The 23,690-nt window shown below is 37.8% G+C and overlaps 1 protein-coding gene across 1 annotated transcript; it reads right to left on the reverse strand.

Moving 5' to 3' along the window:
* Positions 1 to 1,837: 1,837 nt before the first annotated feature.
* LOC113122357 (lysophosphatidylcholine acyltransferase 1) lies at positions 1,838 to 23,200 on the reverse strand. Its single transcript, XM_026293649.1, has 14 exons — positions 22,718 to 23,200; positions 17,203 to 17,342; positions 16,446 to 16,660; positions 12,952 to 13,064; positions 12,530 to 12,590; positions 12,252 to 12,310; positions 10,635 to 10,669; positions 9,945 to 9,999; positions 9,721 to 9,803; positions 9,213 to 9,338; positions 8,194 to 8,347; positions 7,701 to 7,799; positions 5,826 to 5,967; positions 1,838 to 5,595 (listed from the first exon to the last, which is right to left on the reverse strand). Exons 1-14 carry the CDS (start codon positions 22,838 to 22,840, stop codon positions 5,363 to 5,365), a joined length of 1,638 nt encoding a protein of 545 aa, XP_026149434.1. The 5' UTR covers positions 22,841 to 23,200; the 3' UTR covers positions 1,838 to 5,362.
* Between the last annotated feature and the right edge of the window lie 490 nt (positions 23,201 to 23,690).

Genomic DNA, 23,690 nt, shown 5'->3' on the forward strand with positions numbered 1-23,690 from the left:
CCAGACCTCTCCCATTTCAGAGCCAACTGAATGTGGACTAGGGCATCAAATAACACAATCAGCCCGGTCCCCACGAACAGATTTATGATTATCATGTCCAGGATGACAGCTTGTTGTTTCCAAGCCAATCATAATGATCAATTGACCACTAATCCTCAATGACAACATGACACACATACAACTTTAAAGTGCAGCCATCCATCAAGCCTCAGACCTCATATCAGAATCATTAGGTGCTAAATGTACGAGGTTTCCGATGAAGCTGAGACAAAGATGAGGCGAACATAATCGAGTGTCTTGTTTTCATAAATGCAACAGCTGAGACCTGGAGAAAAGGGTGAGGAGGAGGAGGGGAAAGAGCAGATAGTGGGTGAAGCAGAGGAAGAAGAGGAAAGTGAAGGACAAAGACAAGAAGCATTGGCAAGTTACTTAAAAAGTGCTAAAGCAATGTCAAATAATGCTTTCCCTACTAGCTTCAGACATACACCATATCCCCTGTCACCTGCTGTTGGATCTGGATAAAAAAGGAAGAAAAGAGGTCCAGAGAGAACCAGAGTAGAAACACACTAACTCCTTCAGGATGAGAAACTACAACAAAAGAATAATGAGGACAAATTCCTTGTGCATTAAGTCATGATCATTACCACTGACCAGCTGAGCACAGTAGGGACTCTTGAAGTCTCAATCAGTAATACAACATGTCTTGTATAATTGGATCTGCAGGAATGAACAACTTTTGGATTAAAAGTAAACATTGCATTATCAAGTCCTCACTATAATAGTCTGTATTTTGTGTGGAGCTAAATGCCAAAAGCACCAAATAAACAGTTTCTATTGACCCAGTAAGAGTCTACAGCTGTGCTAGTGTAGCATTGTAACAGCATTCAGAGCAGCTTTGACTGGCTGCTTCACCAAAGGAGAGGTCAGGGGAGATCACCAACATTACTAGGATCCAGTCTCTGGGCTCATGAACGTCTGTGCAAAATTTTATGACAAATCATCCCGACACTAGTTGGTGAGATATTTTAATCTAGATTAAAGAGGTAGATCAACATTCATATTTCTAAAGTCAGGCTGCTAAAGCAAGCTCAATTAAAAGCCTGGAACATTATAAATTAATATAAAGTCTGCAGATCAGTCCAACCTGCAGAGACGGGAGACAGAGACATTAAATATAGCCATCTGAATATAAATTAGAGAATACAAAACAAAACACTATACTGCCAGTAGAAACCTGTCAATCACAGTCACAATGTCACAATAAATTCATAGACATCAATATGGAATTGATAACAGTCTAGCAAAGGAAGGCTTTGACAATGGTGAACCGAACTTGACCAGAGCCACTTCTTATATGACAGACGGTTCATTTAAAATGTATTCATGTCCACATCTGCTAATATTGATGACATGGATTCCTGCTCCCACAGTCTTGATAATAAAGCTTTCACGCATTTGTATTTGCAGTACTGTCAGATAAGAAAATATTTCAATGAAATATAATTGATTTTATGTTCAACAGTTATGTGATTTAAAAAGCCTGCTTGCTCCCTGTGTCACCTCAAGGGGGAGATATTTATACAGTGACCCATCAGATGAGAATTTGGATACTGTAGACAAGGTAAAAGTAAGGCAAATCCCCATAGGCGAATTCAGTGAGATCCAATGGATATGTAGTCTTTCTGAAACAATGATTTAAATGAAATTAATTTTAGCAGAATGGGACAATTGTCTTGATCATTATAATAAAACAATTCAAACACACTTGCATAGCTCCCTCCCATGCTTTACATCAATCAACCAAACACAGATCACTTAATACCACTGTGACAGTGACAACTGTGTTAATGTTTCTTTTTTAATTCAATACAAGAGTCACATCAACAAGTTATATCATATCAGTCCTGAACAGACAAGATTCAAAGTAGCTTGCAGTAATGACTCCCCATCATCAAAATGCATTAATAAAATAAAACCTGTTGAGTATAGAAAAAGACAGGAAGTAAAGCTACAGAGTTCAGTTTCTTGGTCCACAGACAATAAGCCATCAGAAAGACAACATGGCACTGTCAGAGTACTAATGTCTTTCGTCTTAGGCTCACTGCTGGACAAACTGTGATAAACAGGCAGCAGTAGCATAAATATACAAGTTTCTCTCTTGCAGGTACACATTTTCTCAGATTGATGACAAGTAGAAAACGAGATTTAACTCTATAAAGGTATCTCAAATAAAGGGAAGTGAAACAAGTGTCAAAAGAAGTGGACCCAGTATTGTCAAACAACGCTAATGGAAGTTTTTGACTGTAAATGTTGAATATATATAAATGTACATATCAGACTTCTTGATGAAGCATCACCTTTTAAAACTTGGTTTGCAAAACAAAACAAAACAAAAATAAAGCATGACTGGTTACTGTGAATCAATACATTTCTTTCTGGGTCAGGTGATGAACTCAGTTGTAATTCGTAAGAGTATAGCATAGTTTCCCTCATATACACAGGGTAAAATCACATCACATTGGAGTACATTTAATACTTATTCATTCCACGGTGCAGACAACTGATCATTCAAATGTGTACAGTGTTGTCAAGTCGTACAAGCACACAAAGTCATGTTCAAGCTACAAAATATGAACAATCCTAAGACAAAGGAGAAAAGTAGATGTAAAAAGTTTTTTAGATGTTTAAAATAATCAAACTGATTCTTACACTACAAAAAAAAACAAATGTGGAATGAGGGAGAGCTTCTTTTGTTATCCCTTAGTTCCTCTGTGCTCCCAATATCGTAGTAAATATATGAATGCAAAAACTATTCATATAAACAAAACGGAGCTGCAATACTGTAACCTACAAACTTATTTTGCTTTTCGGCAATGTGCCATTTCCTTAAAAACAAAGAAAATAATCTAAAGTGCAAGCACAAATACATATAATTTAAATGGACAAGGTAGTAAAGGGGCAATACTAAAAAGACTGATTTAAAATGTCAAATGTTGGTTTTAATGTGCATGCAGTCTGGAGTGTTTGTGCCACAGAGCCCATCATGTGGTGGCACCTATCACCTCAAGGCCTGACACACTTAAACACTCACGCTTTGCTTAGTTCAACCTGCATGTCGCTAACATAAAAAAAAGTAAATGGAGAAATCGTTTAAACAGGGCAAAAATCTTTGAAAACTATAATTCCTTAGGAAAATGTCCACCAGAAAAAAATGCTTTGTGTAGCATTTCATTGTGACAAGATTGTCTATACATTCTCATTTTGTAGCATATAAATTCTATAGATTCAAGGCTATTGGCTTCCATAAGAAATCTGCATTTTGTTTGTGAGCAGTCAACTCAGTGGAATAATAATGTAACTATAAACTCTACACTATGTAGGAGAGATACAGAAAAAAAAAAACAATTGCAGTATTATACATAGGAAAAAAATGTGGCTCATTTTTCACTATCAATACAATCTGCAGAGGAGAGAAGATCACAGATCTTTGTCATGGCAGTGAAAATAAACATCATTCATATACGTATATCAAAAATTCACAAAATGTCCTGCATTTGGAATATTCAAAATACATATCAGAACTCTTCAAAAGCATACATTTTGAGAAGGCTTAAGAGATGTGAAATATTGCTTCACTGAAAGCCATAATGGGGATGCATGTACAGTATGCAAGGGCATGAATGTGATGTAACATGGTGAGAATCTGATGCTCACCGAGATGATGAATTTATAGAAAAAGAGTTAACTTAAACTACGAATGCACAGATGTCAAGTATTACTGGCTATACAGTTTCTAATGTGTTCCATTTATACTGCTCAGTGCAGGAGTTCCCTTTAAGTTGCAACATTATCCGATGAAACAATTCATTAACTGTTTGCAAATGACTCTACAAGACAAAAAAAGTTAGTATTTTAAAAACTGTTACTTGATTGTAATTTCAGATTGTACACATAAAAAAAAAAAAAACTACTTAACAAAATGTCATGGGGGATAATTATAATTAATTGGGAGGGTCTTAACATAACTTTCCAGTATTACTCAAGATACCTGTGTTATAAATTCACAATTTAAAGGCAACACAATACTAATTAGTAGGTCCACTAGTTTGCTGATTTAAAATAAAATGTGTCACTTTAAATATTCCTTTATTTAGTGACTTTTAAAAGCATAGCTCCACCCAGCCTACGAACACAAGTTGCATCTTGGACATGTATTTTTGTGCCAATTAGACCATCATCAGTAAACAGCCTGGGGACAGTTTAAGGGAAAAAGCTGTGAAAAGGAAAGGAATGATTAAGACTCTATACCAGTTTAATGCTGAAAGAGAAGTAGCATGCCCTTGCCTTTGCCCAACATAGCCACCAAACTGAAATGTGCTTTTAGTGGTCACATGTGATTGTTTTTTCCCCTTAAAGCCATTTCACCACTGACTGAGAATGACAATACAAACATGAGGTGACATTAAATCACCTAGTGCATTTTTGGTCCACACTGTGTAATTTAAACTATTAAAAAAAACGAAAGATACCTGAAATTCCCAACCTGAAAGAAAAAGAAAACACAAAACTGGCGAAGGTAATGTGTAGGAGGAAGAGTACTGACTAAATAAAACATGCACATAACTCAGTGAGTGTCAAAAATGACGACATCATACAAGTTAAATTTTTCATTATCACTGAACCCTGAGCTAAATCAATTATATCACTTTGTGTTTTATGCTCATAGCAATTTTGACCATCAACGTACAGAGACCTGATCTCACCTCAAATGTGCCTACTGAAGCTAAAAATGCTTCAAGTGGTCACAGTCGTCACTGGTAACCTCAGGCCTTCCTTCATTAGATAAGTAATTCTCAATACTGCTCAAAATAACATGAGCCCACGTTTTCTGCACTTTCCATTCAAAAGGCAGCTACCATTAAAAAGAAAATACAGTTGCTAAAGTTAAAAAAAAAAAAAAAAAAAAAAAGAAAAACACTGACTTCACTAAAAATGTGTTACTTTACTGTTTGGGGCTTGGTTCTTACTTGTTCTCCTCCTGTTATAAACATACACAGTCAGTACTGTCACCCCTGGAATTTTAGTGAGTGCTTGCCTTTCAATTGTTCAAGCACTGTATTTGAAAAAGCCATTGTTTGGCATTTAGATGATCCTTACTATGAAAAAATAAAAAAAGGAATTTATAGCAAAATAAACTTACCTAGCTGAAAATAACCTCAAAATATTTATGAACCTGTTCATTTCTGTAGTTGTTATAGTCCCTTACTGTTCACCCAAGTAACTCAACTACCCTCCGCACCTTACACAACATCCTCTCACCAGGAGAGGTGTTAGTTCTTCTCCCACTACCTTTTAAAGCCTTTTAGTTATGTTTTTTGAGAAGCCCGTCTATTGTGCCATCATGGTCACTGGGGCTGAAGTCGGGGCAGATACCGTTGGCTGTTTTGGCAGTGGCAGTGTCTTGCAGGTTCAAGGAAGACAGGCTGGACTTTGTCTGGGGATTATGGCAGGGGCTGCTGTGGAGGCCTGTGTTTTCTGTGTACAGGTACTCCTCAGCAAAGTCTGGGTGCTGCTCCACAAAGCTTCTGAACTTCTCTGTGGAGAGACCACAAGAGGGCGACAGAGGCAACATTAAACAAAGGTGTAAAATTGCCACCAGACTATGGACTAGTTGTTGAACCTACTGCTCCTCATGAGAAAAGTGAGGAAAGACTTTCACTTACTACTATACTACTGTAATAATAAAGTAAGGCTCAAAACAAAGATCTAATTAAGAAGTGTTCAGGTGAAACAGCGACTACAGACAATGTATTGTGTTCTCTTACCAAAAGTGATTTTCCCTGTGCCTTCAGCATCGATGGCAGAAAACAGACACGACACACTAAGATGAGTCACTCCTAGGGCTGTCTTCAGTATAACTGCCAGCTCCATCTTTGTGATAGTACCATCCTCCTCTGCCTCAAACATCTGAAGACGATAAAATTGGAAGAAATGCAGAAGTCATTCCTTTGACTTTGCCTGCAAGTCGCTGAGAGGGTTATGAGGTTAGGTTAAAGTAGATGCTGTTTATTCTGAAACAACACACGCAGTTATATATAATGAATGTGTACTCATTGTGTTTGTGAGCCACAAGCTTCACAGAACTTCACCAAATACAATAATTGCTTAAAAAAAAAAATTAAGGGCTCACCTAAATTACACACTGGATCTTAAATGAACCATTCAAGATGAAAATCCTTAATGTAAAAGTTATTTAAGAACAAAATGACGGTCAGTGAAAACCAAAATCATCAATCTATGGAGGACTGTACTCAAATCACACTGAAAATCAAAGTCAAAAATTAAAAAGAGGCTCATCCAAGTTGCTTCAGTTTCATCGTAGCAACTTATAATGTGACTCAGAAGGGTGTATGGACCCTGTGTGCCTTTTTGCACTGCCAATGTTTGGACATGCTCCTGATGAGTGTGCCCAGTGAGCTCCTGGACAGTCTGGTGGTACTTGGTGGCGTCAGATGCACTAAGACGTCATGTTCTATAGGTGCTCAGCAGGATTCAGGTCAGGGGACTGTGAGGACCAGTCAATGGCATTTCTACCTGTCATCCAGGAACTGCCTACACACTCTGGCCACATCAGGCCAGTTATTGTCCTGCACCAAGAGGATCCCAGGGCCCACTGCACTAGTCTGAGCACAGTTGCTCTGAAGATTTCATCCTGGTACTCCACAGCAGTCAGGGTACAGCTGACTGTGACATGGAGGTCTGTGTGGCCATCCCAGAATGTGTCTCACCAGACCCATCAGTGAAGACAACCACCAAACCGGTCATGCTCAGTGATGTTACATCCAGCATTATCATTCAACACAAGATCTCCAGACTCTTTTCACACCTGTGGAATCAACTTCATATGAACTGGCTCTAATTTGTGAAGAGAACAGCTTACCAGTAGTGGACCTGTCAGTTCTGGTGTTCTCTGGGGAATGCTAATCGAGCTGCATTGTGCTGGACTGTTAACTGCTGAGACACACAGCAAACCTTCATGCAACTGCACATATAGATGTGCCATCTTAGAGTAACTGGACTGCCTGTGCGGGCTGACTGGACTGCAGGTACTGCCTCATCGCACCAGTAGTGAAAAGACACAAAACTTGAGAACAGTCAGTCAGAGCATGTGCAAAACCATTCCCTTTTGGGGGTCTGTTGCTTTCACTTCTCCATTGCATCTGTAATCACTTTTATTTCCACCAAAGCAGGAGAAACTGATGCACAATCACTTGTGATTCCTAATTGGACAGAGTGATATCCCTGAGGTTTAACTGACTTAGTGTTATACTGTGATGATTAATTTTTTAACAGTTTAGAAAACAATTCAAATGACAACATAGAGGTTAATAAAAATATTAGATTTTAATGCAACCACAACAACAGATTGACTGCAATGATACCCCTGCAAATGCATCTGTTCATGTGTTATGCAATGTAGATCTGAACATTAGCAGTGAGGAAAAACACTGTAAGCATGTCAAAACGTTACAAACCAGTGACAGGACGAGAACTAGCTCATTCCTCTGTCTGCAACACCTAAGACAATAGAAAGTATGTGACATTTTAATGCAGAAAATGTCATGTTGATCCTAAGCAGGCCCAGAAAACCCCATTTTGCTTGGTGGTGAGATAAGCGTAAAGCTTTAAACAGAACATACCTTAAAGGCCAATTTCATCGTTTCCAGAGTCTTGGCAGGTCTGCAAACGACAGATAAGGCAATCACATATTCTCTGATATCCATGCACTTCTCTTCATGCTGAAAAAATGAAAGAAAACAATGCGTTACTAAAGATGAAAAGGTGGGCTAGATTACTTTATTTCACAGAATAGCTACAGGTGAAAAGCTTTCTTTAAGATGCTACACTGCAAATGTATCCTAAATAAATTCAAGGTGCTGTGATAAGTTTTCTAAATGTATCCATTATTTAATACATACATGACTTAGAGTTCTATTGTGTCCTGCTCTGGAGCACATATTACCTGTTACATATATGTAGACATTTGTTTGTATGTATTTTAACTGTATTATTGCATTGCAGTAAACAGCCCAATGTGAGAAGTATTACATAGCAAAAGAGTGAAGCAGGTAATTTAATTGTGGCTACTGAAGAATACTACAGAGCTACCAGGGTTCTCTGGTCAGTTTTTACCTCATCAAAAAGGGCAAACATGTCTCGCAGCATGTCTGAAACTGGCACATCAAGGAACTGAGCAAAGTCATCCAGGACCAGCTTCTGTCCCTCTAGCTTCCTGGCTCTGTTCCCAAACTCCTGCAGAACCTTCTCAGTGTTCCGCGGTTTTAACCTGGAACACCAGAGGGAAGAAATTTTACGTTGATTTGATCACAATGCAAACACGGAAACTGCAGTCAGTACAGCGGAGACATTGTGTCTTCACTCTTTTTGTGCTGTAATCCATTCCCTGCTGCACACCTTGTTTACTATTGTGTTGTCTGAAGCTGGAGACCATGAATAAGTTTTTCCTGTTTTGTTTAAAATTCCTTTTGTGTAGTGGAGTAGAGCACTAAACAGCTCTGTGCTTTGGTTTCTGTTGGAATCAGTCCTCATGACTGGATGTTACTTGTATTGCTTTAGAGGATTATTTGCATAAAGTTGAGCATTCCCCAACTTTCCACTTTAGCTGGGTGCGTTTTAAAATTTGTTGAGCTGTGGGGGGCGCTGGTCTGCAAAGTCTGAACTCATTCACAACAAACAGCAGCTATCCCTGGCACAGGCTAAATCCACATGCATGAATACACCATTAGTGAGAAGACTTTCAGCCTTTGTCCTGTCTGTGACAAAACTAATCATTAAAGTGAATGTCGGGACAGTCCATGTGTAGCTCTATGCCATTGCATTTATATGCTAAAACAATCATAATGACATCCTAAGTGGTGCAGATTTTATTACTCTTATTCGTTGTGTACATAGATGTGTCACTGTATTTGCCAAAAAAATATGACCTTGGTTTCACAGTTTCATAACTGCACTTTACACAGTTCAAGGAACTCAAGGAATTCAAGGAACTGTGCTTCTCAGCTGTTGACACCTCAGCTACTACCACTGTGAGAAAATGAGTCTTGGTGCCTGCCGTGTTCGCTGAGTTCTCCACCTGTCTTACCTCATGCCCATCACTTAGTAGTCTGCAATGCAAGGTTTGAGTGACTCACCCCAGCCGCCTGACGAGCTTGGCAAACTCCAGCAGACAGGTGTCGACTGGTAGTCTCAGTTGGCCTTCTGCCATGGCCAGCTGGCAGTCTTCAAATGAATAGTCTGTGATGGGTACACCGAGGGCTCTGAAAATAGCACAGTGGAGACAATGATCGGACATTAGTGTGTGCAAATCAATTCGAACGTAGCTTAAGGCTTAAAGGGCCAAGCTAGTAACCGATATCAGGGTAACTTTTATGAACTCATGCTTACAAGAGAATAAAAGTAACCACCTTATAATACTAACTATGTACAGATAAATCTGTTTTCCCTTGTTTTCTACTCTTGTGTAAGAGGTAGTAAGCAGCTGTTTGTCCCTTCTGAGATAAATTTTAAAACAAAAAACAAAAGTGTACATCATGTTTGTAATTTACATGTAGTATTAAGTAATAATCCTCAACGGTAAATGCTTTTGTACATTCAAAGAATAAACTGCCATATACAATTAAATCAATAAATTGAACTTACTTTGCCATGACACGTCTAACATTGATAGCAAAGAGAGCAGGGTTCTTTTTCTCCTCTTCTGAGGGGGTGTAGATAGGAAGGAACTTTGCAGAGAAGAGAAAATTGGTATTATTTCAAAAGAGGACGGATATGTTAAAGTATTTACAAAATTATACAGCCATTCAACCGTGCAGCATTTCAGTAAAGAAAGCAAAGAAGATATGGAGAGATACTTCCATGCCTACCTCAATCACAAACTCGTTATGCAACTGGCAGAGTGTCAGCCACAGGATTTCAAACCTGGATAATAACAGGACATCAACAACAATAAACACAAGGGGCCTTGATATGGGTCCATGTCCATGAGGCCAGTTGCAGAACACAAGGCAGTGAAGTTCAATTAAGAGAGCTGCTAATAGAGATGTGGTATTACTGTTAGATTTGTTATGTAATTTGAGGAAGGGAATGTCAGTTATGGTCTACAGTTTGTGCATGCATGTTAGACACTGTGTCTGTTAGATATTTAGTACAGTAGTGTACAGCTCTCTAGCATATAAAAGACAGCAGACGACATCCAGAGGGTTCTTATAATGATGGAAGCCAAATTTAAACAGGACACAGTGTGCTGAGGCCACTACAGAGACGTAACACATTCTTTCTCCTCCTGCAAAAACAAAATGCTTCCAGTATTTGAGAGCTCATTGTGGAGATTTTGGCTCAGACCCCAATGTCCATTTACAAAATAATAGCCTGTGCTGGAGTTGTAGATTATATTCAAATGACAGGTTTTATTATGATACATGACAGTAAGTGTAATTTTGTAATCATACACAACACATACATTGTTTAACAGGATTACTGTAGTTTAATGGCAAATAATACCAAGAAGTACTAAATATATCAACAAATATTCAATAAAGAATGTGTGTACTTACGCTCCAGGCCCTTGCCATGTCCATGTGATTGTGTCCTGCATAAAGCAAATAAAGCCAGATATTAGCCAAAAACAAACAAACAAAAAAAAAAAAAAAAACAGTTTTAACGTTTTGCAATAAACGAGTGGGAAAGTTTCTTTGCACACAAAACCCCAGATTACTGAGCAGTGAAGTTCACAGAAGACATGGCAACCTTTTTTTTTCCCAACTTATTAACAGTTATTTAATCAACCTATTGACTTCTATAATCTACAACAGGCATTTTTGTAAACCTTTTCAAGAACATTTGATTTGTGCAGCTGACCTCAGATAACTGCTCTTTACGCTTCACTCCAACTGCTTTAACTCGCTTCTCAGGTCTGCTAACGGCTGTCTACTGAACTGAAAAACTTATGCTACACAGTCAGACATGAGTTCTTTTGGCAAACTCTCTCTCACTTGAGCATCCAAGAACTTCCAGCCTTCTGGCTAGCAAAAAGTTGCAGAAAATTTAACTTATGCTTTCTTAAAAAAAAAAAGCTTTACCAAATGATTTAGGCTTTACATAATTATAGCCATGGGATATTTTTGAAGCACACTGGGGAGTACATTTGAATAATTAATTGAATAAACATATGTAAATTGTTTTATTCATAAATAAAAACACTTGAAAATGGATCCACAGATTCAAATCCCATATGTCCCACAGCACGCTGCATTTACATAACAGGCCTCCCTCTACTGTATTAGAAAGTCTTTAAACAGACTATAAACCTACATCTGCAGTGGAGCGTTGTAGGTGACCAGATGCAGGCTATGAACAACAACCTTTAAGTCCTCAAACCTCAGTTGTAATGCCACGGTTGAATACTACTACTTTTTTGTAGTTTTTTAATATTTACTTATCCCATTTTACACCTTTTACTGCACTAGTTCATGCATACCTGCTCTGATGAGTGTTCTGCTGGATGCCTGAAAGAAACTGAAAGGAAATTTGACCCTGGGATTCTCCTATGCTGAACAATTTTTGCAAAATGCTATTTTATCAGTTACTAGTAATTATTACAACTACTTGACAACACATTAAGAGCCTGCTTGTCAGAATTTTTTATCAACATACGGGAGGTGTCTGTTATGTAGTGTCAAGCCATAGTTGCGACAGAGGAAGGATCATATGAGGGATTAGCTCACTGAGGCTCTTGCATGGGTGATACTGTGCATATATATATATATGCACATGTTGAGACAGTCTGGATATCAGCCTCATTCTCCTATTACTCATATTTAGTTTGTATTAATGGCAATTCACCAGCAGGCAAAGGCTAAGGAGAGCAGATCTAAAGCTACTGTCTGTTACATGAAAGTAACAGAGTATAGAAGGTTGTTGTTGGGGATCAGCAGACAGGTGTTGTGCCACTGATTAATCTCTAGGGAAATCATTGTGTGACCAACATGTGGTTTGTTGCTTTTTTAATAAGTAGGCAGGTGAGGAGGCACTCCTAGTCTATTCCCCATGTGTTACAAAGTTTCAAGATACAACCTATGTTATTTAAGTGACTGCATGAAACAAAAACAAGTCTTCCTATGAATAAACGCGCCATTGCATTGTGTAACCAACTTATCCTTAAACAATCGTACCAGTTTGTTAGGGTAACGAATCACCACAGGCTGGACTGGTACAGCTGGGATGAAAGCACCTGCAAGAGTTAGAAAAAAAAAAAAAAAAACGACAGAAGACGTGAATTTGACATTTGTATAAACAATAAGTGAAAAAAAAAAGGTCATAGTAGATTATGAAATAATCAGTGCATGTTATGGGTAAACAGCTGGCACTATTCTTCTACTTTTGTAATGACTTCAAAAGTGGAAGAATAAAAGAAAGCTGATAGGTAAAAACATGTCAGGAGAGGAGCTACCTGGTTTAAAGGTGATTAGGCAGGATCTGTTGGTGCATGTTCCCTCTGGAAAAATCATAATCTGTGGGTAAAGAAAGAAATGTATTCCATATTGGGCAAATAATTATGGCTACATAGTACGTAGCAGGTTAGACAGTCTAATAGGTATTTACCTGGTCAGCAATGTTTTGACAGTGCCTGAGTTTACTGATAAAATGTACAATACTGTCTGAGGTGGTTGCATTTGAGTTTCATAAAAACTAATTGGTACATAAAAAATATGCACACAAGGAATTTGTCAGTAGCTCCCATACAAAGTCACTGAGTGAATGTGTTTGTTGCTTAATTTCTGTGCACATAAATTATATATATATATATATATATATATATATAAAAAAAAATCTGCAGCTGTTTTGAATGTATTTGATAACTGCAAACTTTACCTGAGGCCATTCCCCTCCAGCGTGGGCTCTACGTTTGATTTCTTCCACAGTCTTCTTTCTGGAGTCCTGGTCTGACCGTGATACAAACACTGGCCTGATGTACTTAATCAAAGCTAGAAACAAAAGATATGTTGTTTCTTCTGACTAGTAACAAGCAAAACATCTCTCAATCATCTATCTACTGCATGACAGGACTTCAGCTGAATAAGAAGGGGAAACTGAGACTTCTGCATAGAACTGGTTTGCAAGAACCCAGAGACCTTTTCACTTCAGTTGGTAACACATGGCATTTCTGTATTGCCTCAAACAGTAACTATATCTACAATAAAGATTATTATCATAACTATATAACAAGCTGTTACATTCATTAGCACAAACACTTCAGTACATTTGAAAGAAAAAGCCAGTAAGCAAGAGAACTAAGCTCTTTACATCAAACAACAGGAAGAGTGGAAGAAATGCGGTTTTACTCAAACATGCCCCTGCATTGATGTGATATTCATACAACTGTAAAACTCTGTTGCATAAAAACTCTCTTATACACCAGAAACTTTGACTGGCAAGGTTTAGCAGTATCCAGCAAGGTCACCTGATCAGTATTACAGGGTTTGTGGGCCTCATTATATTCTACACACAGAATCAAAGCAGGACTAAGCAGCCAGCCTACCCTCATCATATATGGGACAAGCAATGCCTTATTTAGATGTTGCTTCTTGTGTATGTGCACAGGTTTACATGTTTGTTAATGCTGGATGCATTACTCATGAGTCTCACATGATCACAAATGAAACAATGGTCTGTCTTCCCTGTCTGACTGCAGGATAGCAGTAAAGTAGTTCCAGCTACAATGGAGGCAAACTGAAACTGCGGATGACTCATACTGTCACCCTCCGAGCAAAAATGGTCAAGGATCAGCAGACTAAATCCACAGACTGATATCAGTTTAATGTGATTATGTAAACTTATATAAGGGATGCTGGACGATAACACTGGTCTATAAATTTTGGGAAATTATTGATCTCCGAGATAAAATGTGCTAAGATGATTAGAAAACAGGTGATAAAGGTGCTAGTTGGCTAAAGTTTTCAAGATATTTCACGATTAAGATTTATAAGGCAAGTCTATTTTGCCTGTAAGGGAGGGGGATGTCTGATGATCATGACAAAGTATGGTAGAAGCTACACAGTAATGGGACCAACCCACCAACCTAGTTTTTCATGAAAAAAAAAAAAGAATGAAAATGTTACATGAAATACCTATAAATGAATGGAAAGTCACATTATTGATATCAATAAAAAGATAAATTTATAATGATTGGCGTGGCACTATTTTCATTGCTATATCACATTTTGCAGGAAAGTTATGGAGAATAACAGCCCAGCCCCTCCTAATTTTGAATTATTTTGATGCAATTTTGACCTGAAGCTGTATCTTGGAAACTGGACCCAATTAATACTCAGGACACTTGAGCCAATTCTGCTCAAATTTAGCTATTTTCATTTCCAAGGCTTTCTCCTTGTAGACCTGTGTAACTCAACATCATCCTTTCTAAACTGAGTTTACTATGTCAAAGAAAAAGGTGTTATTTGTTCAGGAAATCTTAACAATATGATTTTAGTCATATTATTTTCCATATTGTAACTGATTAATATATCAGAAATACACTAACTTTCTAGTACTGATTTTGACATACACCTAAGCCAAATTATATTGGCCTCAAAAAGTCAGATTGCACCATTTATTGTAATATTAATAATAATAAAATAATAATTGTGAATTCCTGATTTATTACTCTAATTTTTTAAAACACTAACAATCAATTGTCCACTGCCCATTATACCATATTTTAATTTGCTTCATCTAAAACTTTACCTTCAATTGAGTCAACATTGCCATCTAACACTAGTGACTACTCCATAAAATTACTGGAAATATACACACTTAAATCACTTTGCTGTATAAATCGCAGGACAAGTCAGAGGAGTAAAAATAAATACTTTTTTTTTTTTTTAAAAGTGTGGCTTTGGGTTAGTGTGACTAACCCAAGTGTGAGGGTAACTTCCATTTTCCTATGACCACGTTCAAGTTTTGTCACTGAAGTGGCACAAGTTTCATTATCACTATATTTAAGCTTTATCGTCAAATGTAACAATTTAAAAAACTGTGTTTCTGGAACAATCTCAAAGAGAAGCAGATAGAAAATAAGTAAATGATCAGGAAGGTACGGACAGAAGGAAGGAAAGAAGGAAAGAAGAGGATGAGGCTATGAGAAGAAGAAACTGATTGCAACTGTGAGCTGTCTGGAAGAGATTATGGCTCTAGCTAGTACCCTGAGAGACACTCCACACACGTCACTGTAGCTGATCAGGTCTTAATGCTTATTCTAGATTCCACTTGCTTAGCCAGGCTTTGGTCAGTGGTTTGTACTGCAAGGCCTACAGGACTAGTTAAACTAAAGTTGAAGAGACACATTAGTGGGGGGCCTTTAACACTTTTAGCACAGACAGAACGCAGATATATCAAAATAATGTGACCTTTGAATCCTTAAATTAACCCTGCTATGAGGTTGTCGAACATGTCATCTTAGCTGACTTCAAGTTGGTGACAATAAAGCCAATGAGAAAATATGTCCAAAATGCTTTCACACTTGCAACACAAGAAAGTGACGCTGCAGTAACTGCAAGTTTTATTCCTTCTGGATGTAACAAAACTGCTGGTCAGACATTTGCTTTGCCTACTTGTCTGACAGAAAAGAAGGCTTGAATATAGTCTTTTACTATATGACCCACTGGTAGGAGAATTAAGCCATAAGTAAATAGACAAGGAGAAAGGTAAGTGAACTTTCAAGTAAGTTAGTAGGATCTGCTATTACAATACTCTGGGTACTGACTGCAAATGAGCAATGTTATATGACCTCTGTGTGAGGCCCTAGATGGTGCACAGACAGTAACACAGCTTTGTGCAATGTGCTGCAGCTCGGTGGGATGCAGAGATGAACACCTGATTTCAGCTTCCTCATGTTATGGAGTGTTTAATGAGTTTCACAATATATCAGAAATATGCAGCACCAAAGGCTGAAAAAAACACAGTAGTTCATAACTTGTGTTAACACAGTTCCTTGTTTACCCGTTTTAAACACCGGCCAAGCTGTATTTTGCTTTATGTCATATTAAAAAAAAAAAGTCCTGAAAAAAAAAAAACAAACAAAAAAAAAAACATCTATTTTTAAACATCTATATAATATAAAACAGATATAATTTATATAAATATACATAACAGACATACAAACTTAAGATCTGCCCTGTAAAAAATAACTCAACTGTGCGTAAAATATTTAGTTAATCTGTCATGAAACTGACATAACTAAATGTGTTTGGGTAATAACTGTAATGTAATCAGACTGATCATATATTTTTTTTTTACATTAGGGTTATTACGTCACCTTCTGCCCCTCTCATAACACAGGTCATATACATAGAAGAAAAGGTACTTACTGCCCCAAAGAGGTATGTCTTTGCTTTCAGCCTTCATGACAATTGAAGCCATTGTCATCGTGACTGGCATGGCATCAAAATAAGAAGAATGAGGTGCCAGGGTTAGAATGGGTGCTTCTGCCGGCAGTGCCCTTCGCCCTTTGACAGTTATCCAATGGAAACCTCCCGCAAACCACATGACCCGCATAATGATCTTCAGTATTACGTCCACCAGTCTGGAACCAAGATAACATATGAAGGGGACAGTTACCGATTGTGGTTTTACATACTCAAGAGCACTTCAACTCATATCTCTATCTTGGTCGCTATCACCGACATCTTTTTCCTGCACTTGACTAATTTGTGATAATTCTTTCCTATTTAACCACCCATCACTTATTGTCAAATAAAAAAATAGTAAGTAAATTTAAAAAAACAAAAAAGACTAGATTCCTCTTACCATTAAAAGCACACATTTCGATTATGAGTATTATCTAGATCTAAGTCTCCTATAGAAATATGACATATATCTGTTTATTCATTAGCCTTTGAATGGTATTTTTAGTTTTTCACCTGAGACAAGTGTTCAAGAGCAGAAGACCTGTAGCTGATGTGGGAGTTTCTTGGACAGTAGTTCTACAATATAGTGCAGTTAACAGTCAAGTCCAAATGTTCTGTTTTAATTTTTCTAAGACAAGTGTCTAAACATAACTTGCTTCTTGCAACACAAAAATCACGTTCAAACAGCCAGACACACATATGCATACAAAGTACCCACTTCCTCCAGAGGCACTGGGGTTCAACTGCAGTCTCGGATCGTCCTACTGAAGCCAGGAAAGCAAAAGGCCAGGCCAGCAGCATCATGAATGCTGCTATGAGGAGACGGATTGGAAAAAGTGTGACTGTCATTAATGCAATCTGTAAGAGATTAAGAAAAAAAGAAAAGGGTTACAGAAACAGATCCAACTCAATGCATGTTTTGTTAGCCATTTTGATACAATTACAGTCTCAGTTTGACTTCAGTCATTGCAGTAGTTCCTCAATAAGACTGCTGCTATTGCCCGCCAAAGTAATTTTTAGGGCCATGACAAGTGCATTTCTCACTTATCTTAATTATAGCTGCCACAGGGGAAGCTCCATTCTTCTCTGTTCTGGTTCATTTATTAGGTGTCGGGTAGTAAGCAAATGACGTTCTAAGCTGTAAATACTGCATTTCCTCATGGGCTCTAAAGAAAGTAAGTAAGGTCTGTCCAAAATGTTCTCAGTGTAGTCACTCTTTTGAAAACAAGTTGCTAAATATGTCCCAATAAAATAAAATAATAAAAAAACAACAAAAAAACAAAAAAAAACACGAGTGGAAATACTGCTACCAAAAGTCAAACCCCCACCCCTTCATCAAAAACCAGGCAAAAATATCAGCTATCAGGCCCCTGGCAAAACCTGGCACTTTGTTGTTTGGGTCCAACAGTGACTATTTACTTTACAGCTTTTTATGACTCCCTGACAGCAGCACTTTGTTCTGATAGCAACCACTACTGGGGAACATGAAGTCTATCTGCACTTCTTGCCTTATTTAGAGACAGTAATTGTTAGACAGTATAGTATATTTCAATCAATCAGATGGGCTTGCTTGCAAAATAAAATTTATACCAGCTTATTCCTCCATCCATCCATTTTCTATACCCGCTTTTGCTGGCTCAGGGTCACGGGGATCTGCTGGAGCCTATCCCAGTTCTCTTTGGGTGAAAGGCAGGGGTACACCCTGGACATGATCAAAATGTTTTGTGGACTACTCGGAAAGCAATCAATCTTAGAGTAAGACAATTTTTCTTTTCCACACGCATACAGGTAAGAATTTACACTGTTTATTACATTACATACATGACTATGCACAAAAAGAAAGGCAGAAAGGTTTTTCCTATAATAAAAAGGGGCCTTGCCCGGAAGTTCTACAAGCCTCTGTATAATGCATTTGTGAAAAGATTTATTAAAAACTAAAGCATGAGAATATCACCTAAATTAAAAATAAATGCAAGAGTACAAATAAAGAGAGGTAATTTAGGAGTTAGAGTGAATTCTGCCACCAGACTACAGGACATCTTTAAATCCATGCCATAATGCTTGGCACAGTTTTAAAAGTTAATGGGAAAACAAAATAAACATCTATTGGAAGGGTGCATCTTGGGAATTGTAGCTGGCAACACTGCACCTACACTGTAAATAGAATGTAAATAATGTATGAGATGAAGAAGGGCTTTTTGCTTTTTAAAATCACAGCCTAAAACTGCACAATCAGCAACAATTAAAAAGCAACAAATACAGTCAATTGTGAACCACATGTAATCCATCTATTATCTCTGTCCTGACATTGCAAGGTCAAAACCAGTCTGGATCTTTAACCATAAATATGCAAGAAAAGGATAGGAGGGTGGACCTTGTGTGAAAACAAACATCTGTTTCAGTCAGTAGGTGTTTCACACTAATCCAGGGGGAATAAAACCTTTGACTCTGTATGAGCATTTTTACTACTAGAAGAGACCTCTGTAAGAGTGTCTAGTTTTCAAAATGCTGATGCCTCACAATCCCGATGCCTGAACAATTTCCTCATTGAACCGTCTTTATGACCTGTGAGAAGCTGCAGCACATCATTTATTGTGCTTTCATGAACTCATTAGTAAGATAGTTCTGTGTGGTACTGGGGCATAAGGACAAAACTAATAAGTAATTATTAGTGCAGTAAAAGTGATCAGCAGTATTTTAATGTATTTTTTGCAGAGAACCATCATAATTTGTGGGCAGAGAGGGAGAGGGGAGATATAGCAGAGTCAGAAAATATTGGTTTAAAAAAAATATATACACATACATACTGCTATAGAGTATGGATTTTGCCATGATTAGGTTTTATTCATTAATTGGCACACTGTTACAGGTGTCACGTAGTAGAAAGAGCACTATTTACAACTATTCTAACAAAATTGTTGCTCCACTATTTAAACTTAGAAGATGCAGATGTTGCAGAACATGGGATGCAGTTACATGGGTCTGTGGTGGCTCTTTAGCATGTGGAAAAGAAAAACAGTTTTTAGAAGATTTGAAGGTTGAATCAGCTCTGAACTAATTCTAGCACAAGCTCAGAACTAGCACTACGTTTGTGCTGGTGTAAAAAAAAAGGGTACATGTCATGCTGAAAAGTAATATACCCATGACACCTTTTAAGCTTTACTCACTGAAAACCCTAAGGTCGGGGTGTCAAGCAATAACTGATCTATATGCTGTGGGAATAAGCTACTGACTTATTGCTGCTTCAGCAGGATCAAATAGATTTAGGTCTTTGTTGAGTTTCCCCAATAAATCAGAGATGTAAATTTGGTTTATCAAAGCAAAGCTGGGACTTAAATTTAACATATGCTCTTTTACACCTTAACTTTTTTTTCTGTCTTAGGACTAGAATATTTGCTGAAACAGCCAGCTGTGCAACAAAATCTGTAGAATGCATTCCCACATAAAGCATTCCATTCAACCCTGAAGATCAATTAAATGGGTTAGCAAGGGGCAACACTGCAAGAACATCTTTATGTGGATTGAAAGGTCAATCTACTGAATTAGAGTAGAGCCTACTAATGAGTATCTGCAAGACCACAGTTAATCTGAGATTTGGGGCAAATGTGGCAAATGTGGCTTTAGTCAAAATACCAACATATTTGCACAAAAAAAAAAAACTAAAAGTTACATGTTAGCAATGAGGTAAAATGCTTCTATTTACACCTGAATGTATGGTGTACTGCAAGGACTCCTACACTGAACAAGACTCCAATTTGACTCATTACAGAGCAGATAGTTTTTATTACAGCTTCAGCCTATTAGCTTGAAGGACTTTAGCCTGCACTTACAGGAAAGAGCTTTATGGTCTGACACCAGGAATACTCTCATGCCCTGCACTAATCCAACAAAAACCATTTGTTTCTATTACAATGCATTACCCTGCTTAGTGGGGTTTTAGAAATCATATAGCCAGAAAGTATTTATTTATTCATCAAAATGCAAATTTGAGCAGTGAAGCATTGCAAACCAATAAAATACTTCTATACAAAGTTTTTGAGTTATTGTGACACTGGAGAAACAATTCAGATACATGCCAGTTACAGTCTGTCATTTAGCACTGTATTTTTACAAACTTCTCTTGCTCTAGTCTTCAGTGTTTCAGTTTAGATTGTATCTTCCTCACGTTGATGTGGATGTGAAAGCAAGACGAGTGCAATAAACTGAAAACAATTGTTCTCAGTTACATCAGAACTAGGAAACATTTCCTGGCCCACTTTTTGTTCCATGCTTAGTTTTTACCCATTTTCAGCATCTAGCATCTATGACTTCTTACATGCATATTAAAAAAAAAAAAAAAAGTATGGATGTTGAAAAAAAAATCTAAAGTTAAGAAATAAATGACAAATAAATAGCACTGTAGGTAAAAATTATGGAGGTCTGTGTAATTAAAAAAAAAATAAAATCTTTGGCTCTGTTTAAAAAATCAAAAGTGCTGCAAGTTTTAGTAGATTTTGAAATGAATAAGCTAAATCTATTACTCCATTATTAACTTCCTTAATTTTGTTAACTTCCTTGTTTTTACTAAGTTCCTTGTTATTTTCTGACAACAATTTTTCCCTTCAACCTTTGTCAAAGGAGCCAAGAGGAAAGAAATATGGAAATCCCAAATTAGCAACAAGACACTCTTGTATCTGCTACGCCAGAGCAGCGTCTTTCATGTAATTGTCTCTCATTAGACTGAACATTGTTACTGACAACACTACACTATATACTGATCCAATCCAATTGCAAGATGGCAGCCACATATTTCAAATTTAGAATGTTCACAAAGAAAAAGGCAAACTGACTTTCACAAAACGCTATAACATTAATTTATTTGTATATATTAGTGTTAGCTAGTGCTCAAAGCTCCACCAACAATCTAATGAAATGTATTCCCATAGCACTTTAACAACTTCTGTTGACACTATTTCACGAACAATAAAAGCAAACAAAAGTATAAAACTAAAAAAAACAAACAAAAAAACAAAGAGAGTGGGGTTAAAAATGTAAGAATAATGGCGTTTTCTTGACATGAAAAAAGGCTTGGCCTTAGGTCAAGGATTTGACCTCTGTGTGTCAAATTGTATATCACAGTCAAATGTTTAAGTAAATGGCTATGTTAATGACATGTGCTCCAGTGAAACAGCATCTGTTCATGCAGTGTTACCTATCTAAGCTATTCTAAGAGATCATATGCAGTGAACTACAAAGTGTCCACCAGTCCCCAAATTTAATTCTGCTCAAATGTAAACAACTTGAGTAGAGGTTACCATCATCTGTGCATAATGCAACATACTGCAATACTTGCACGTAAAAGACAATTCTAGTTGTCATGAGTGCAATGCAGATTAGGGACCCTTTTAATTTATTACCATGTGATGCAGTTTGCAATTACACTTTTTCATAGTTTTTAAGCAACAAAGCTCAAAACAGCTACAAGCTTGAAGCAGTCAGAGTTAACGTCTTTTTCACTAAACCCAGGGAGCTAGATCTGATTCTCAGCAGCAGTGACTGAAAGCTGGGCTGCAACAGTGTACGATCCAATCAGGCGACTGCTAAGAGGGGAAAATACAGTTATAGATGAGGGAGAAAAAATTAACATGACTGTCAGTTTTCCATCCCATTCTCACTTCACATCCACACGTGTTGGCTGCTGGTTGAGTGGGACGCAGCGTGGACTAACAAAGAAAGAAAGAAAGACAAAAAAGCTAGGAAACGGTACCGACTTTAAAATAAAAATGCTAGTTCAGTCCCGTACAAACACCACACCTTGGTAAAAGATTAGTTACCAGAACTCATGTTTCCAACAGCTGTGACACCAGTTAAAGAGCATCAGTCTAGGCCCACCATGGTCAGGCGGCCATGCTCACTTCATTGCATGTCGTTTTAGTGGAGTGTTAGCAGACTGAGATTTCACGGGTTGATTTTTACGTGTTATAGTTTGTGTGACATGCATCTAAGAGCTGTCGTCTTTTAAAAGACTCCCAGCGGCATCAGAGCAAAGCAGCGAGCCAAAAAGACAGACAGAGCAACATGTCTGTAGCTGCTGCTAGCTGACGAGCTAACAGCAGCTCAGCTGACTAACCAAGTTAAATGATGCTGACAGCCTTCCCACCTTGTGGCACTAAACTAAGTGTTAACTATTAAAAACACCACGTCAGCGTATCCGTGCCAAAGTAAATGATGTGCCAACAAAACATTGGAATTACCTTTGCCTTCTCCAGAGGGGTGAATTTCAAGACGTGCACAAAAGGGTTTCTGACCGGAGGAGCTTGGTCCATTTTCTTTCCATCTCCTTCCACCGCGCATTGTCTGTTACTCGGTAACCTCATGTTTACGACTCAACAAGTTACTCCAGGTTGCAGCCGTACGCTTAATATTCAAGACAGAAATCTGAGTCTACCTTAAAGGAAGATTTCCTGACGCAAAACGCCGCTTCCCTTATATTTGTCACGCACGGTAACGGTATCGTTAGCTAATTGCGGTGGCAGTGCGGGGTTATTAACGTTATCTTCCTTTCCCGGGCAGCATTGAGGATAATGGTTAGCTCAAGGATTAGCCGGGGATATTTGGAGTCGCCGATATCTTTCTGACTACAGTGCGCGGGTGGCCTTCCTCCCCACGGTGTCCCCCAACCAGTCCGCTAGCTCTGGATGCTAACGGATTCACGGCTCCGCTACTCTGGCAGAGCGCATGCGCACAGCCATCCTTATCCATGTCATTGTGGCCCGGACCACAGATATGTTTGGCACGACGTAATGGTGCGTTTAAAACCTGCCCAGGACATCGTATTTTTCAAAGTTGCATCATACATTTCCAATACTTTTCTACTACTGTTCGAGGGCAGGAGTAAAATACAAGCAACAAGTACTAACTAACTAAAAGCTAAATTGTCCCAAAACAAACGTTTGTAAAGCTTATGTATGAAATATTTTTTAGGCTAGCTAATCACTCATGTTTCACTAGATATCTAACTCTAACTAGACTACGTTAATATTTTTTTGTGTGCTGGGCTGTGTTATGGTAGTTAGGACATTTCAAAAGACACAACAGGAAAAACATACAATAAAAACACACATATTTATGCTGTTTGTTAAGTTTACCATAATCATCATTGCTGCAATTGGCAAATGCTGAATTGTACATTTGTGAATTTCTGAGTTAATAAACTTAAATCTAAAG

This window comes from Mastacembelus armatus, chromosome 16, assembly GCF_900324485.2.
Source record: "Mastacembelus armatus chromosome 16, fMasArm1.2, whole genome shotgun sequence".
Taxonomy (NCBI): domain Eukaryota; kingdom Metazoa; phylum Chordata; class Actinopteri; order Synbranchiformes; family Mastacembelidae; genus Mastacembelus; species Mastacembelus armatus.